This window comes from Symphodus melops (assembly GCF_947650265.1).
Source record: "Symphodus melops genome assembly, chromosome: 8".
Classification (NCBI taxonomy): Eukaryota; Metazoa; Chordata; class Actinopteri; order Labriformes; family Labridae; genus Symphodus; species Symphodus melops.
In genome coordinates, this window is record NC_136698.1 from 13,758,895 (window position 1) to 13,775,296 (window position 16,402).

Here is a 16,402-nt window from a genome sequence, read left to right on the forward strand (position 1 = left end):
ACTTCCCTCTCTACAGACAACTGGAGTGAAGTAGAAAGGAAGTAAGTGTCCCAGCAGAGGAACACCACACATGATATTGGCAAGAGTTACAGTACATCAGGTCCTCTCTTCTTCTTCTTCTTCCAAATATACTCACAGATTCATACGTCACTCTATTTCCTGTCTGCAGCGGAACTAGTGACAGATAATTAGGTGTGTGCGTTTGTGTTTTTGTCTCGTACTTTCTCCTGTGTTTGGTTTGTATTAAAGGTTTTGCCCATCTCGCAGACAATGTTGACGGAAAGGGAACATCATATCTAACTTTTTTTTTTTTTTCTCCAAAGAATCTCATATGAAACTCAAGAACCCACTCAGAGAACGGATACAACAGCGTCTGTGTTTTAAATTAAACACACGCAACCACAGGCCTCGGGCACAGTATAGGTGTAATAAAAACTACGTCACAGTAAAACATTGTGAAATTGAGAAACATTGACGAGAGAAGGCAGTAAAACTCATCTGCTCTCTCGAGGAACATGTAAAGCCATGGCTGACAATCCATTTCTTCCTTTTAGCCTCAAGTCTAACATGTATGACGACAGGGAGGACGAGGGAAATAGTTGAGGCACTAAATATCAACGCGAATCAGCTCCAATGAAAGTCAACAACTGCATAGGGAATTTATTCATTTCGACACATGGCGTTTTAATGCTTCTATCACACCGCAGAGACTCTTGTTGTGTCAAATAATCTTTGTTATTACATTTTCTAGACATCCCGTATAGTTGTTATCCAACTTATTGCACCACATTATTGGACAGTCTCATGTAGCAAGCCAGTTTAACATTACCTCCATGTTTAGTGACAGTACTCAAGTGTGTCTGTGACGGGTGCTGCAAGTGTTCTCCATCAGCAGGTCTAGCCTAATGTTTTTATGGAGCGAGTCTGCTTGGAAATGACTCGTTAGTCTCGGTTTTATTGCTCAAATTACCCATGCTGGTCCTTGTCCTGTTTGCCCTTAATTAACAAGCATTCAATTCCCTTAATAATTAGCACGAGCTATTAGCTATTTTACATCACTCTTCATTTGTCTGCAATTAAAAGGGTCTATTATTAAAAAGGCATGGCACGTGGTTAATTGGACAAAGTGGCTCGGCAGCAGGGGAGGAGAGTGAAGAGGAAAGTGGGAGGACTTACAGGGGGTCTGCTACCAACCTTTACTATCTGTCTGTCGTCTTTCTGTTTGGTCCCTTACACTCAGTCGGACGATGGGACGTGTGCGTGTGCCGAGCTTGAAAAGAGATTTCCGAATAAGGCCAAGGACTGTGATTTTCCTTATTTTGCAGGATTACTGTATGTGTTGGGAAACATCTATTGTTTTGGTCCCTTTGTATAAAGTCTCTCTTCTTTCATGTGCTTTTGTCGAGACTCGTCAAGATAAAAAGTCCATTTGTAGCGTTTGACATTGTGGTCTGTATTAACACATTTTTGTTACAATTAAATAGTTAGTAAACAAAACATTTTGTCCAACAAATTTAGCAGCATATTTTAAATGTAAACATCCAGGAATAACACTGGATTCATGGGCGGATAAGGAGCAACAGAGCACAAACACAAGTTGGAAAAGCAAATGGGGAAAAACAAGGAAAGGAACTGTGAAAATGAGTGAAAAGTTGAGAGGACAAAAAGGCAGGACGAGAGTTTTCAGGAGAAAAAAAACAATAAAAACAGACAAAGGCGAACAAGGAGAGACACACAGCGAGGTGGAGGGATCCTTTCCCTTTCCCTCACCCCGCCTCACCTCTCCTCACCCCTCGCCCTCTGCCAGGGCTTAACAAGTGGCAGGGGAAGCAGGCAGGCCAGAGCCATGCTGATTGACAGAACAATTACTGCTAACACGCAGCCCGATGGAGAGGCAGACATCTCCAAATAGAATTTCACTATGGTGTTGCATCACACGCTTACAGCAAGGATTTTGGTCGAAAAGCAAAATTGCTCCGACTGACTGACGGATTGACTGACTGATGGTCTGTCTGTCTGTCTGTCTTTTCGTCTGTCTATCCTGACTCACTGCGAGCTGAGCACAACTGCTGGGAAAGCGCTCCTGTTTTTTGTTTTTTTCCTCCCATAAAAAAGGAGGAGAAAGTGTTTACCCTTGATCAAGGTTGGCTGCATCTAACTTTAGAAGCAATGTTTTTGGGGGGGAGTTTTTTCGAGCCGTTTCCTTAAACTCTGACTGTTCATCTGTTAGCTCAGCTAGAGGTAGCTATTTTTATCCCCACACCTACTGACTGACGAAGAAGGGGAAAGTTAATTGAAAGAGACAGCACATTTCAGAACATTTCCAGGGTGTCGTACATTACAGATCTAATCAGTCAGAAATGATGGAGCAATGTGTTTTTAACATAGTCGAGCGTGAGTAACAATATTAGATTGACGAAAAATGTTGTTTGCAATGCTTTAAAGTTAGGCAACAGCTTACACAACATGCACATCAGGATGTGTCCGTAAAGTCTCCTAACTGCATTATAGCTTTCCCGCCTTGATCTAATGCTGGAAACTATACTCAACTATCAAGCTGTTCCCCTTCCTCCCTCTCCGCTCTGCTCATCACAGGGCTGCACGAAGCATCTTGTGGTTGATGCAATCAGTCTTACGCAGCCATCTTGGCCATTACCCCACCCCACAGTGCTCAGGCCTCCAGCAGCTGCATTACACCACGCTCTCTGACTTTCTAATTAGCTTATCTAGGAATATAAGGATGCTGGGCAATTCTTTGCTCTGGCAGTCTAACATAGAGCAGGCCGCAGGGAGGGTGGTTGGCACCTGCTGTCACCGAGGGGGCTGTTGTCTCTGACTGACTAGTTCCACAAAATATGGTTCTCACTTTTTCCATCATGTGTATAAACATACACACCTTTTTTTCTCACTTTATCTGTGTGCTTTTTTCCCCCCGTTTTAAGTCATACCTAATTTTAAGAGGGAAGCGTTTGACATCAAGGATTTCATATTTTTAATCCAGATCAAACAAACATGTCGTGCTTTTAACTTTTGATGTAATTTACATTTTTCATCTGATCATTTGAGAATTCAACAGACTTTATTGATCCCAAAGGGGAAATTACAACTCTTTTTTTTTTTGCCAGACATGTTACACATAGAGTACAGTACACATAGGCCTGAAATTCAAACAAGCACACACAGGACATATTCACATGCACTTATAGGGAGATGCACAGGGACTATCGTGCCCAGAATAGTTCAGGAAGTAAACCGGCATCAACCAGTACAATTACACACATGGTCCCCACCATACATGACTGGTGTACCCAATTTTAGTCCCTACAAATTGAGCTACTGCTGTCCCACCTATGTTAGCAACAAAAAACGTTGCCTTTTTTGAAACATTCAAAAAACCCAGATTGAGAATAAAAATGCTATTTTTATTGTTGCTTATCTTTAAAGGAGTCTTACTCCTTTACATACCGAAATACTTTGCTACTTAGATAAGTTTATTTGTATATTAGTTTCAAATAATTCCAAAAGCAATATATTAATAAATTGATCCATCACTCATTTCTTATCAACAATGTAACCTGTAGCTGTTTATAAATGTCTCATGATACAGTATATCTGAGACTCTGTCTGCTCTGATAACTCCTGGCTGGAGGAGTCATGAAATGGGGGATGGAAGAGGAAAAAAAGGGACGGAGACAGGGATAGAGGATAGATCCCTCCACCTGTAGCATTGAACGTCCTGCAGGACTGTAATCTGCTGCCTGTCTCTCACTGAGATGCCCAGCTTAGCTGAGACCAACGGAGCCCTGCAGCCTGCAGCAAGCAAACCATGCCAAGGCCCCGGGACATGAGACACCTGCACGGGGAGATAAAGGCTTCAACTCCTGGGCTAATGCTGACGATTCTTTTGATAAATACAGACGCGGGGTGGTGGGTGGTGGGCAGTGGGGGAGCAATCTTCTCTCGTTCTCTCCACCCTGTCTACCTGTCTCAGTAATCTCTCTTTCTTGTACGTTCTGTTTTTTCCTTATTCCCCTTGGTTCTGTTGTGTGTCTCTCCCTCTGTGTTTCACTTCTCTCTCTGTGTGCCTTCTTTATCCTGTCCTATGTGAGTTTAGATCAGGACGCCGAAGCTCTCCAGCCACTGCCTTCTTTTTATTTCATTCCATATCCGGAACTGTCGACAAGAAGATTGCTACTTCAGGTGCAGACTGTGTTTTGTTGTGCTTATGGAAAGTAAAATAGAAGAGGTTGTGTTAAAAGCATCTTGGCCACTTTTTGGGAACACAAACGATGTCAGCCATGGTCTTGGGAAGACCCAGACCTTTAAAAGTGCCATACAAGTGTGTGAGTCATGACGCCTCCTATGGCACAGCCTGAGAGGAGCATGCAGAACAGTTTAAGCATGGTGAGGTAATTGGAGGCAGGCCTCAGCAACGTTGCCTCCTGCTGTGACTGTCATTTAAATTCCTATTTATGAGAGCTTAATGAAACATAAACATGACCAGGGTTGCACAATTAGCCCTTGAGGAAAAGCTTTGGGACCTAAACGACCCAACAAAGCTGCTGCTCAGATTAAGACTTCAGACATTCAAGATGATGTCAAAGGAGAAGTTAAGAACATTCAGGAAAGTGCTTTTTGTATTACAGGCCTTGAAACATTTAAAAAAAAAAAAAAAAGGAATATATTTTTAGTTTAAAACAACGCTTTGTTGAAAACTAGACACTGATTGGACTTTGTAAGGTTTCATACTGTAGCAGACTATTATTATGAATGCCAGACTGTAAACTAGGGAGGCGGCTCCAATCCCTCACCCTGGAGAAGTAACTCTTAGCATAGCAATCCTTAGAAATATGTTGGGTAAATTTAAAGTTTAAAGAATGGGAAATGTTCAGAAACATGTCAATGGTCATAAATAGTGACAAGGCAGAACACCTCATTCAGCTTCTGTGGAGATACGTTTGGTTTCCTTAACCTTGTCTCACCTCGCCATAAATATAGCACAAATGTTTTTGTTGAGTGTTTTCACAGCAACGTTTGAGTTATCTGTAGCTGTTGTCTATACAGCACTTTTTTTTAAGATGAAGTAATACAGTACACTCTTTTTGTTTTAAATCACTTTGCTAAACAAAATGTTGGGTTAAATTAGGATTTTTTTAAATGAGGTAGTAATGTAATACTGCTAGCAACGCTGTAATTTTTCTGAAATCAAGAGATTTTTTTTTATTCATATTCATGTTGAGCCTTTGAGGCCTCGAGGTAAATACATGATGGGCAGAAGGAGCTGTGTTTAATGTATCTTATCAACAACAACAGTGAAACTCAGTGTAAAGTTGCAACTGTACCACCAGTGTCGAAAAAGAGAGAGCGAGGCAGCCAGGCTGAGCTGCATCATGTTGCACTGCGCTGTATCATCGACAGCAGTTCATCTTTCCTGTTCACGGTGTCATGCCCATTGTCTCTTCCCATTAGCCTGCGACCGCAGTGCTACGGTATGGTCGGTACCGATGCTATGCTAGCAGCAAACACAGACAGCTCAGGGTGGCAGATGCCTGGCGTTTTCTGCCGATGCCCTCCATCAACTGATGACAGATGTCAGGGCTCCTTTTGGACGGCAACACTTCATCACGCTACCCTGTTCTGCCTCCTCGCCCCACTGGATACAGCAGCCTGCTTGGCAGACGTCGCGCCCAACCCCACTGCATCAGCCTCATTCCCTCCTGCCACACCTTATTCATTCCCATTCATTCACACACACACACACACACACACACACACACACTTCTGCATCCATCAGTCAAGCGTTATTACATCAGACAGCCGTCATACCGGCAACCAATGGATCACATGCTAATGCACCCAGACGCATACACTCTGGAAATCTAATGTATCAGTAGGTGAGGTGTGTGTGTGTGTGTGTGTGTGTGTGTGTGTGTGTGTGTGTGTGTGCGTGTGTGTGTGTGTGTGTGTGTGAGGTGTTGTGGAATTGCAACACTATGGGGCAGAGAAGAAAATAAAACTTTTCCTGCAGAAAGGCGATTTGACTGTAAATGTGGAAAATTCAACAATGAACTGACCCGATATTGCAGGTCAAATACGAATGGGCCACATTATTTATGGACACTTACCATTTTGGCCTGCTGGTAGACTTGACGACAGGAGACATGCCATCTCTGTACAGGCTCTTGGTCTTGGAGAAGTTGACCACGTTGAATATGACTCTCTAAAATACACAGGAAAAACATGGGAGACACATTAGAGCCACCGAAATAAAGCAAAGTTAGGTTCATGAACATTCAATCACTATGTAGCATTGTGTTTATCAGTAGGTTTGCACGTTGTTTGTGTTAAATAGCATTCAAGCATAAACAAAACATTTCTGCATTGGTTTCGCACAATCTCATTGTCACAACTCACAACTGTTCATTCAATTAAAAGTATAATTTGAGACTCAGTCAGATAAAATGGAGGAACCCAGAGCGCCCTGTGAAATGACATTTATTAAATCATATATTTCAATTGTTTGCTCATGCGTCCTATCATTGGCTTTAAACCCCTCTAACTGCAAAGGACCCTCAGTGAAAAGTAAAAAAATAAATAAATTACTAAGGATAACAGTGACAGTGACAACACACAAAACCATGTCATATTATTATTACAGTCAGGAGATAAGGCAGCTTTAACATCCTCCAGATGATGTTGTGTTGCAGTAACAGAGTAGCCAATGAAAGGCAGCAGCTTCCAGGACTGCTAGCCTCTAATCTGGGAGGACATTACCTGCCTGGCCCCCAAACATTAAGCTTTTGCCTGGAAGGCAGAAGTCAGCCACGGGCTCTGGATGAAGAAAAGTCTCTCTCTCTCTTTACTAAAACAGTATGAAAACTGCTCCTCCTCCTCCTCCTCCTCCTCCCCCCGTCTCTATTTTGAATGATTAGGATCAGGTGAAATGGAAAATTGTGAGAAGAGAAATGAATAAATATATAATTTTTAAAAGTCAAATGAATGGCGATTGTAATACAGCAGCGAGGTAAATGAATCCTATTGATGGGGCATATCAAATTACCGACTAAGTCCAGGTGGTGGAAGTTAACTGGGTGCTACTGAAATCCTATTACAGACTCCCCACCCTCCTTTTCTTTCTCCTTTCCCTCCCCCTTATCCATTTTTTTTTCTCCCCTGCCTAGCATCAGAGGAATGGGGATTGCGGATTGTGGCAAGCTGATTCAGACTTAGGTAAAATGACATCTAACTGATGTTGAGACTGGCAGCAGGCTCCTGTAGCAGGGAGATAAGACCATTGCTGCTGGCATTTCAATTACACTTTACTGCCCCGCACATCTGTTGCGAGAGCTACTTTTCAGCCTTTTCGCCTCAGGCAAATACAGCCTTACTCTGACTCCACTGGCTTTCTTTGACTGCACAGCCTCCTTCCTCATTCTTTATCCACAACAAATTCAGATTGTCTTCCTCCTTAGCTTCACTCTGCCCAGTGTTTGTAATCTATTTGTTCGGCCTGTTTAACTCAAAGGGAGTTCAGGCTGGACAGATGACAGACACACTGGAACAGAAAAGAAATAAGGAAGCTGAATTGCCAAATGACACACAAGGAAAGGGTTGAAGAAAGCCAGGCAGAGAAGAAAGAACTGTGGAGACAAACAGCAGGGACACAAAGTGACAGATATTTAACATTTATGAATATGGGGAATATATGGGAGACAGAAATGTAAGCTCAGCAGGGTAAAAGACAAACACCCGGTCTTGCTCGGGATGCTAACATGGCTGCATGTCCAACCGTCAGTTATTCTAAACATCGTATTCTACATGAAGACTTTAACCTACAAGACAGGACACACTTTGAGAATCTTTGCGCTTGTATTGGATTGTATTGCATTATAAGTATCTGATGGTTTGAAGTTGTGAAGTTGTGTTTATCCATATCAAGAAGACCAGTGCAATTTTGGTATTCGTTTTGGCATGAAATTGTGCTTGTGCCCCTATCTGCTGAGACCAACTCTTATCACAAACATGCAAGCACAAAGATTCTTTTTGTGTGTGTGTGTGTGTGTGTGTGTGTGTGTGTGTGTGTGTGTGTGTGTGTGTGTGTGTGTGTGACTCTGGTTGACAGAAACTTGTGAAATATCACCACAACTCTTCAGCTTTGTTGAGCTTGCCTCTGTGACACTGATTTGCAAAACATTAGTTCAGATGAAACACACTTTAAATGGCAACTTTCAAAAACAGCCATCTGCAGCCATCATGGAGGAAAAAGGACTGATAGCTTTCAATATGCTGTCTTTCATTTGAGGAGAATCAAACATTCAGATGAATTCCGTGCATACATCCAGAGAGCTTCCCATTTGCACGATCATTTAAGCAGACAGACATGTAAACTCCGCAGAAAGAGAATGAACAAATATTGTGAACCACTGTCATGAGGAGTCAATTTGCCTGATTTTGGCAAACACATTTGTAGAATAAAGATTTCTCTCTCTCTTACATAGACACACCTTTGCATAGTTAAAAGTTACGCACTAGACTGGACCCATTTAGAACGCTTGTGTGAGTATGTGTACTGGTGTGTGTGTGTGCATGTGTAAGAACATGTGTGCTGCCCTGGAAGATTTAATTAGACTAGGAGCAGTTAGAAGAGATTAACATCCATTGCTGTCTGAGCTGTCATGTTGACGAAGCGTGTCAAAGCCTTCCACCGTCCTGATCGCTGCTCAATTTACAGACTGGAACAGGTGTTTCTGCTGTGTCACAACAAACACACACACAACAAAAGTGACAACAGACACTTGTAAAGATGGCCTTCAAAACTACGTAAAAGTAGTAAATTTGGATTAGTCCAAATGAGATGTTTAAAAAGCAGAAACTCGTAGAATGGTAGTAAACATATTAGAATGGATGAAGCTCCTTTGACAACAAATCTTACAACATAGCAAAAAATAAATGAACCTTAATGGTGCTATAAGGGAGATTCTTCACAGCAGCAGATAACTGAAATGTATCAGCAGGGACTTAATGGGGTAGTTGATCAAAATCAGTGACTCAAGAAATGCTTATTTTCAAAGCTTCAAAATCTCAATCTAACAATAATACTTGGCTTAAAATAAGAAACGTGTTATACTAAGTGAAAGGCCATATAGATGTGTGCTGTAAATATGTCAAACAGTCAAAATGACTACATTCAATGTATTCACATTTATAGTCAGCCAGCGGCAGGGCTTGGCACTAAAATAGCCTCCCTTGTGCCGCTTCAGGATAAGATTGCATTTAGGTCCAAATAACATCTTTTGATCTCCATTGATCCAACGCGTGGCCAGATAGCGTTGTTTCCTGGAAGGAGCTGCAGGACAGCAGCAGATAAAGACAGCATTCTATAAGTGAAGACCTCTAAAGAGAGAAGAACGAAGAGGCGCTCTGTCCTTTTGACCTGATGGGTTGAAGATTTCATTTAATAACGATCTGAAAAATAATAATGTCTGCAGAATGTGAAAACTGTAACTGAATAACTAACAATAATATAGTTTAATAGCATTGAGGAGAAGCATTGTGTTTTAATGTATGCTAAGCTAGCTCAAAGTCCTTTAAGAAACTGAAAGTGCTTCAGGGAGGGATCACTGACCCTGGGCTTAGAAAAAAACAAAAATAAGATCTTTCCCTTTAAAATCCATTCACCATTGGGGACATGAGTAGTACTACATCGCAGCATTTACAATGTTGTCCAGTGGTTCAAATAAAAGATTTAAAAAAAATGCTGTAACAGGTTGTCCCATCGGATCAGGTAAGGTTACTGGTACACGTCAACAAACAGGCTGACCGAATAACCTCGGCTACTCAGCAGCTTCCTCACAGCGTAACAACAGCGAGCGCTGCAGATCTGTGAGCTCTGTCCTTAGCCATCACAGAGAGGGAGGCTGATCGCTGCTGGCAGCTCTGCCTGTTCCTCTCTTGTTGTCTTTGATCAGTCTGATCACTGACGCACAGCGTGCCAACGGCCCCACAGCACAGGGTGGGGACTACCTGACACCACCAGGAGCACAAAATACACACACATGCACACGTAGAGTCCAACACAGGCACACAGAAGCTACAGCAGTCCAATGTAACTAAGACATTAAATAAATGTTCCCATCAAAAGTGTTACCCCTTAAATCGATATTACCAAGCAACCTGCATGTTATATTCTTGACAATATTCAGAATAAAATCTGACAAAGGCTATCATGATTTTGGCTAATTCTGACAAAATGCTAACCTGTCTTTAAAATGTTCCTATTAAAAAAAAAGATACTGTTGAATCTAAAAATGATCAAAAATTGAATTTAACATCAACCAACATCAACGATTAAATCCTGCGCCTATCATTATGGACGAGTGATCAAAGTCTATTATTAGATTAAAAAATAGCACGTCAATAACTGGAAACTTCTTCATGTATGAATTATTTCTTTCATTTAAACTGGTATTTTGAGGTTTTGAAAGGTGTAACTTGTATTTATAAAGATGGACTTGACACTTTGTTCCACTCAAAGAGTTCACTTTCTGCTGGGTTTCAAACTGGTTAGTCATACTGATCCTTGTAGGCAGCTGTCATGTAAGTTAACACCTTTTGTGGGATCAATGCTAGTGGGGGAGCCAAAGCGCTCACACAGGAAGAAATTGTGAAACACACAGAGAGGTTGTCAACAGACGAAAATTAGGGAAAATTAAGACAAACAGTAAGTACAGTCACATCACTAAAAGCAGTAGCAACAGTTGTCAAACCAACTTCCTGTTTGATTTCGATTAATCATACCATACTGTACCTGCCTTCATGAAGTGATGTCACACTTTCCTTCAATATGTATTCAAATGTTCTGGGCGTTGCTTAAAACTTTAAAAAAAAAAAAAGTGTTATATAAGAGGGTAAAAGTCTTAGTCTGCCTTCCTAACCCCTTGTATTACAGTCAGCAATGCTCGTGCAACAATAAGTTGAATTTACATACAATACACACAATACTATCAAACACATATTGTAGCAGGCACTGAGAGGAAGATAGCCTTTTTTAGTGAGTTTAGGGCGACTCCCCAGGGTGGCATTATGGCATTACTCGCTCAAGCAGGCTGGCTCAGCTACGGCTTAGTTCCTGTAGAGCCGGGTGACAGTGAAGAAGGTCACAAGTTAGCAAAAGGTGGGGCTACCAGAATGACAGGGGAACACACAGGGACGGCCTCAGCCCCAATGGGAAGGGACCGAGGTCACTGTGTTGTTTAAGATGGGATACTGTGTGTGTGTGTGTGTGTGTGTGTGTGTGTGTCAGGGAGAAAAGGGCACTGGCATGACTCCTTTGGGAGCACATGAATGACCTTGAGTTAAGGCTGCCATACATACAGTAACCTGACAGACTGTTCGCAAAGTCGCATTCTCTCTATGTCACCCAGTTCAACTGAATGTCAACATAGTCACCTACACAACTACCCACTGGACATACACAATACACACAAAACCACTTTACTGATCCTGTTCTGTGTTTGCTTCCCACCTTCTCTCTGATGCTGCTGACACCTCAGGTCCCCGATGACCAAAGGAAGAGGAGGGTGGGACCTTTCAAACACACAACAGGTACACAAACACACAGACTGATACTTAACACACAAACGCACACACGACCCAAACCCCATCCCCCTACCTACACACACCTGAAGGTAAACTAACCATGCAACACAGTTATATTCCTAAAGTGTTTTTGTTTGTTTGTGCTCAGTCGGAGATGCCCCGAGGTAAAAGTGTGCTAATATGCGGGGGAAGTTGTAAGATACCTAGCTATTGATCCTGGGGGCCTTGAGTCCCAGCAGCAGCAGCCCTTTTAAATGTCAGCTTTTAATTTCCTTCTCCCTCCTTCACTGCAAAAGATTTATTCAAAGCAGTGCTGTTCCAGGAGATATCAGATAGCACACTGACAGTCTTTTAAAGAGCTTTTGTTTGGTTTAGGCATTGAGGCTTTTTTTCTTTTTTTTTGTGTCAGACTCTTTTATTCGAGCAGAGGAGGAGGAAGTTTCTGCATCGGGCGCCAAGTTGAAAGGCAATCTCTCCCTTCCATTGTGAGACGATGTCCAACTGGAACTTCTTTAATTAGGGCCTCTCTCACACTGAGTGACAGCGATGGCCAATACCCTCTGGACACTGATGGAGGTCACAACTACACACGCGACACAGAGTCACACATACACACACACACAGCAACATACACACACACACACACACTGAAATTGTACAACATTAACCTTTTGTATATCGGGTGAATATTTTACAGCTAACACAATAAACCAGCTGTGAAAGGCCACAGATAAACATCAGCTCACCTCTACTTCCGACGCCTTCATTTAATTACTGAGACGCATTCTGCACGCGCTATAAAACTTCATACTGTATTATCATAAGATCACACGTTCATGTTGTGACTCGATAATGATGGTCTTCTTCTGTGCTTTAACCTGCAGCATGTGTCATGGTCAGCGATGCTGTAGTCTCACTTGCCTTTTTTCTTGTACAGCAACACTGCAATGTGTGTTTAATTGTCAGGGTGTTTTGACAGCTCACGATTCTTTTGTTGTCTTTCCCGTCACATCTAAATGTGTTTCTTAACGTAACCCTTCCACCCAGCACGTGTAAATGTTTCATTATCTCTTCTATATATAACAAAGTAATGTTGGGGGATGTATGGATCAAATCTACCTTTGGATACAATCCAATACTTTGATTTATCTAAAATAAGAAAGAAAACCTGTTACATTAGATCATTTCACATCTTTCACATCATACACTTTTTTTTCTCCCAGAATGCCCCACTCTCCAAACACAAAAAGCCTAATTAAAAAAAAAGCTATCATGATGAAAGGCTAAATAATCTTAATGATGATCAAACAAAAAAAATAAATAAAAGTTTGGAAAGTCATTGAGCCGCTCACAGACACATTAAATACTAATAGCTGATATGAGCTGCCAACAGTAAACAGTTTGTGGGATAAACAAGGAAATTAAAATGGCCGATTGGACAACACAACAGATAACTAAGCATTGAAGTTGAGCAACAATGTGTGTTTTGATAGACTGGATAGCCCACTCTCCCTGACCACTATTTAACAAAACCCCACTGTGGAAGCACTCTACAGTCAGTTGATGAATCAAATCAAAATCAAAGAGTCAAATCGTTCATTACCTTTCACAAAGGGATCATGTATTTCAGGAGCCGTTATAGCAAAGAAAAGCAAATGAAAATCATGGTCAGTGGACCTTTTCAAACTATATTTCCTCATTTCATTGACAAAAAGTGCAATCCAGGCAGATTTCTGGGAGACAGAGTTATCATAAGTATATTTGCACTCATATTGGGTGGATGTATAACTGGCTTGCAGATCTAAAAGAGCCGGGCCAGCCCATCCTAAACATACAATAATAACTGTAACTAAACCTTGCTAACCAAAGGGTTTTTTTGGGGGGTGGTTTTTCGGAACGTTCCCTTTAGATTTGATGGCAGAGCCAAACATATGACACAACAAAAAGGCAATAGCTTTGCTTTCAAGGTCTAAAGTAGGTGACACAGGAGCTGAAGAAAAGAGGTTTTTACTGTCTTGGGATGTCCGCTACATGTTGTTGTGTTTTTTTTTCTACATTGTGACGATGACAGAGCTAGCTCCATCCAGTCCACCTTCACTCTCTCAGACGCAGCACTGTTTCTGCCACAGGCACTCAGTGAGGGATGAACAGAGCAGCAGTAACAGCCAACTGCTGCACTTCTCCTCTTCCTTGCTTCCCTCTCGCTCCACACATTTGTCTTCTCACCTCCTTTCCCCCCCTTCGCCTTCTGCTTTAAACATGGAAGAGTTAATTTGCTCATTCTGCAGGCAGCATCTCTTTCTATTTATCTTTCTTCATGTTTTTCCCCCTTTCTCTCTCTCTCTCTCTCTCTCTCTCAGGCAGGGCTGTGCTGTCAGGCCCTTACAGAGCAGTGGGGTTGTCAGGAGTGATGGATGACTATCAACCTTCTGCTGTCTTCCACTACGCTCCTGGGAGATTTACAGGCTCGCTGACTACCAGGCATGAAAACCAATCTCTCTTTCTCATTCTTCCCTCCCCGTCCTCCATCCATGCCTGCCTCGCTCCTTCCATCTCGCTCCCTTTATTTCAACATCTCCTCCTTTGCCGAGAAAAGATTTCATAATGTAGAAATGTGTGCAAAACAACATTGAAATTCTTGTGTGGACAGAGGGAAGCAATTGCTACTCTTGAGGGTTATTGTGAATGTGTCAGAGGGGAATAGCGTCCATAGAGTGATATGCCTGCTCTTTGACAGCCCATCTTGCCCATCTTCATCTTTTTCCACTGCTTCCTGCTCCTCCAAAGGCTTTCAGCACCTGAGCATCCGTCCATGTTCCTGTTGCTGGTGGTGATAATAGCATTGAAGAAGGTAATGGGCTAATTGATGTCTCAAAGTAGTGATTGATTTATCCTTGTAACCATTTTTGGTAATGATTGTTTAAAGGCATTGCAATTTACCACTTTCATTATGATTCTTGCACTAATTGATGGTGTAGTCCAAGGGTTGTCCACTTCACAAAGTTGTTGCTGGACAAAAGCTTTCAACGCTGCATGTTGTCAATATTATATTCAGCACCAAAAAGCAAAAACCAATCTGCTGCGAAACATCTCAGACATGCTCTGCAACATAAATATCATGTTCACTTACTTTCAAGCAGATTGACAAATACAACAAATTACCCCAGACCAAGGTCAGAGCATAAATTCCTAGCTCCAGGACATTTTCTAGACCAATGACACTTATCAAACCAGACATGTCATCCATAAAGAATCAAATATTAGGTCACCAAATTTCATAGCCATTACTATGTGCACCACCTTTCAAAAACTGTCAGTGTTGGAAACACATATTTGCATAGATCTGCAAATTTGGAAAAGGAACCACGCTGGCAATTGAAATAAGTATGAGCTTTAATATGCACACAGTGCTGACACCACTCTTCAAAAAGAAGGTAATAGACATAAATGATATGTAAATGTTATTTAGATTGCCTTCTAACAGCATGCAAAGCAGCACTGCGTCTCACCTGATCAAATAATAGAACTTGAAAATGTGGCCACCTCGATCCTGGGTGTGTTCTTGTGTCTGTTGGTCTGTATGCATGAGTGAGTGTGCATGCAAACATGTAGGTAACCTCCACTCTATACTGGTCCTACCCGTCATCGACATTATACAGTGTAAGAGGTGAGCAAATGTACAATGCTTTCATTGACTCGCGGTGGTCTCATTAAAATCAGATCACATCCCAGGAGGAGAGCTGGAGGAGAATTTTTGTTCTCTTCCATAAGCTTATAAAACACTTTAACTTTGCATCAGGCATGATGTTCAGGAGTACACATGCTGAGGGACAAAGCTTGAATCGCGTCACATACAAAAAGAAAGAATATATAGCTACTGGCTGGAGATTCCAGTCTAATCCTAAAACTGCCTAAGACATTATGCAAACTTGTTTATTTGGATTTACTTATATTGTACAACTGAATGAAATAAAATGAAAACGCTACCAGGATTAAAAATAAATAAATAAATAAATAAAAAAAGCTTTCAAAGCCAGGATAGTGAAGATGATGTGTTGTGAGTGTGCAGGCTTCTGACAGTCGAGTTTTGCCACCAGCACAGTTTCACGCCTGCACTCCTGTAATATCAGGCGTCAGAGTCAATATGGTATTTTTGTTTTCTAGCACAATCTGCATTAATTAGAAAAGTACCCCCCTTGGTCAGGCGCCACACTACTGCCAGGAGCCACAGGGCGAAAAATGAGTCATTTTGAAATGAATAATGGATCTGTGTCTGCAGGGAGAGAAAAGGATTCACAGAAGTGTATGTGAGTTTGTGTGTGTCTGTGTGTGTGTGTGCATCAGAGTTGACGAGTGCGAGGGTGTGAACCCTGTGTATTGAGTCTATAAATATGTCCTTGCTGGTCATTTTGCTCAGCCAACTTCCAGATTATCTCTCCCTTCCTCCTTCATTTCACAAGCAGACGTGAATATGCAGATGTGACGGTGCAGAGCGAGAAGGGTGGAGCAATAAAATCATAAATAAACAGCAGCTTTGGGGGTTTTCCTGCCACAGTAACTGCTGCCATTTGACCTCGGGCGCTCTGTGGAGGGCAGGGATGATAGATCTGCCCTTCTTCGTCCTACAGCTGTTCACACATCAACAGCAGAAGTTCCAATTAAAATGTTGAAGTGGCGGCATCTTTATTGCTACTGACACTCCAGAGGCCTATGTGTCACTTCAGGCCTGGATGAGCTGATGAAGGAGACTTGGTGAAGAGAGAGGAGGTAGGGAGGTTAATGAGAGTCCAGTATTACTGGAAGC

The 16,402-nt window shown here is 41.9% G+C and overlaps 1 protein-coding gene across 1 annotated transcript in view; it reads right to left on the reverse strand.

The window, feature by feature from the left end:
- Positions 1-16,402, reverse strand: part of agbl4 (AGBL carboxypeptidase 4) — a 252,937-nt gene that overhangs the window by 148,482 nt on the left and 88,053 nt on the right. Inside the window, exon 4 of the mRNA XM_079350574.1 lies at positions 6,126-6,220. Within this exon, the coding sequence (XP_079206700.1) occupies positions 6,126-6,220 (95 nt within the window). The remainder of the gene's footprint in view (positions 1-6,125; positions 6,221-16,402) is intronic.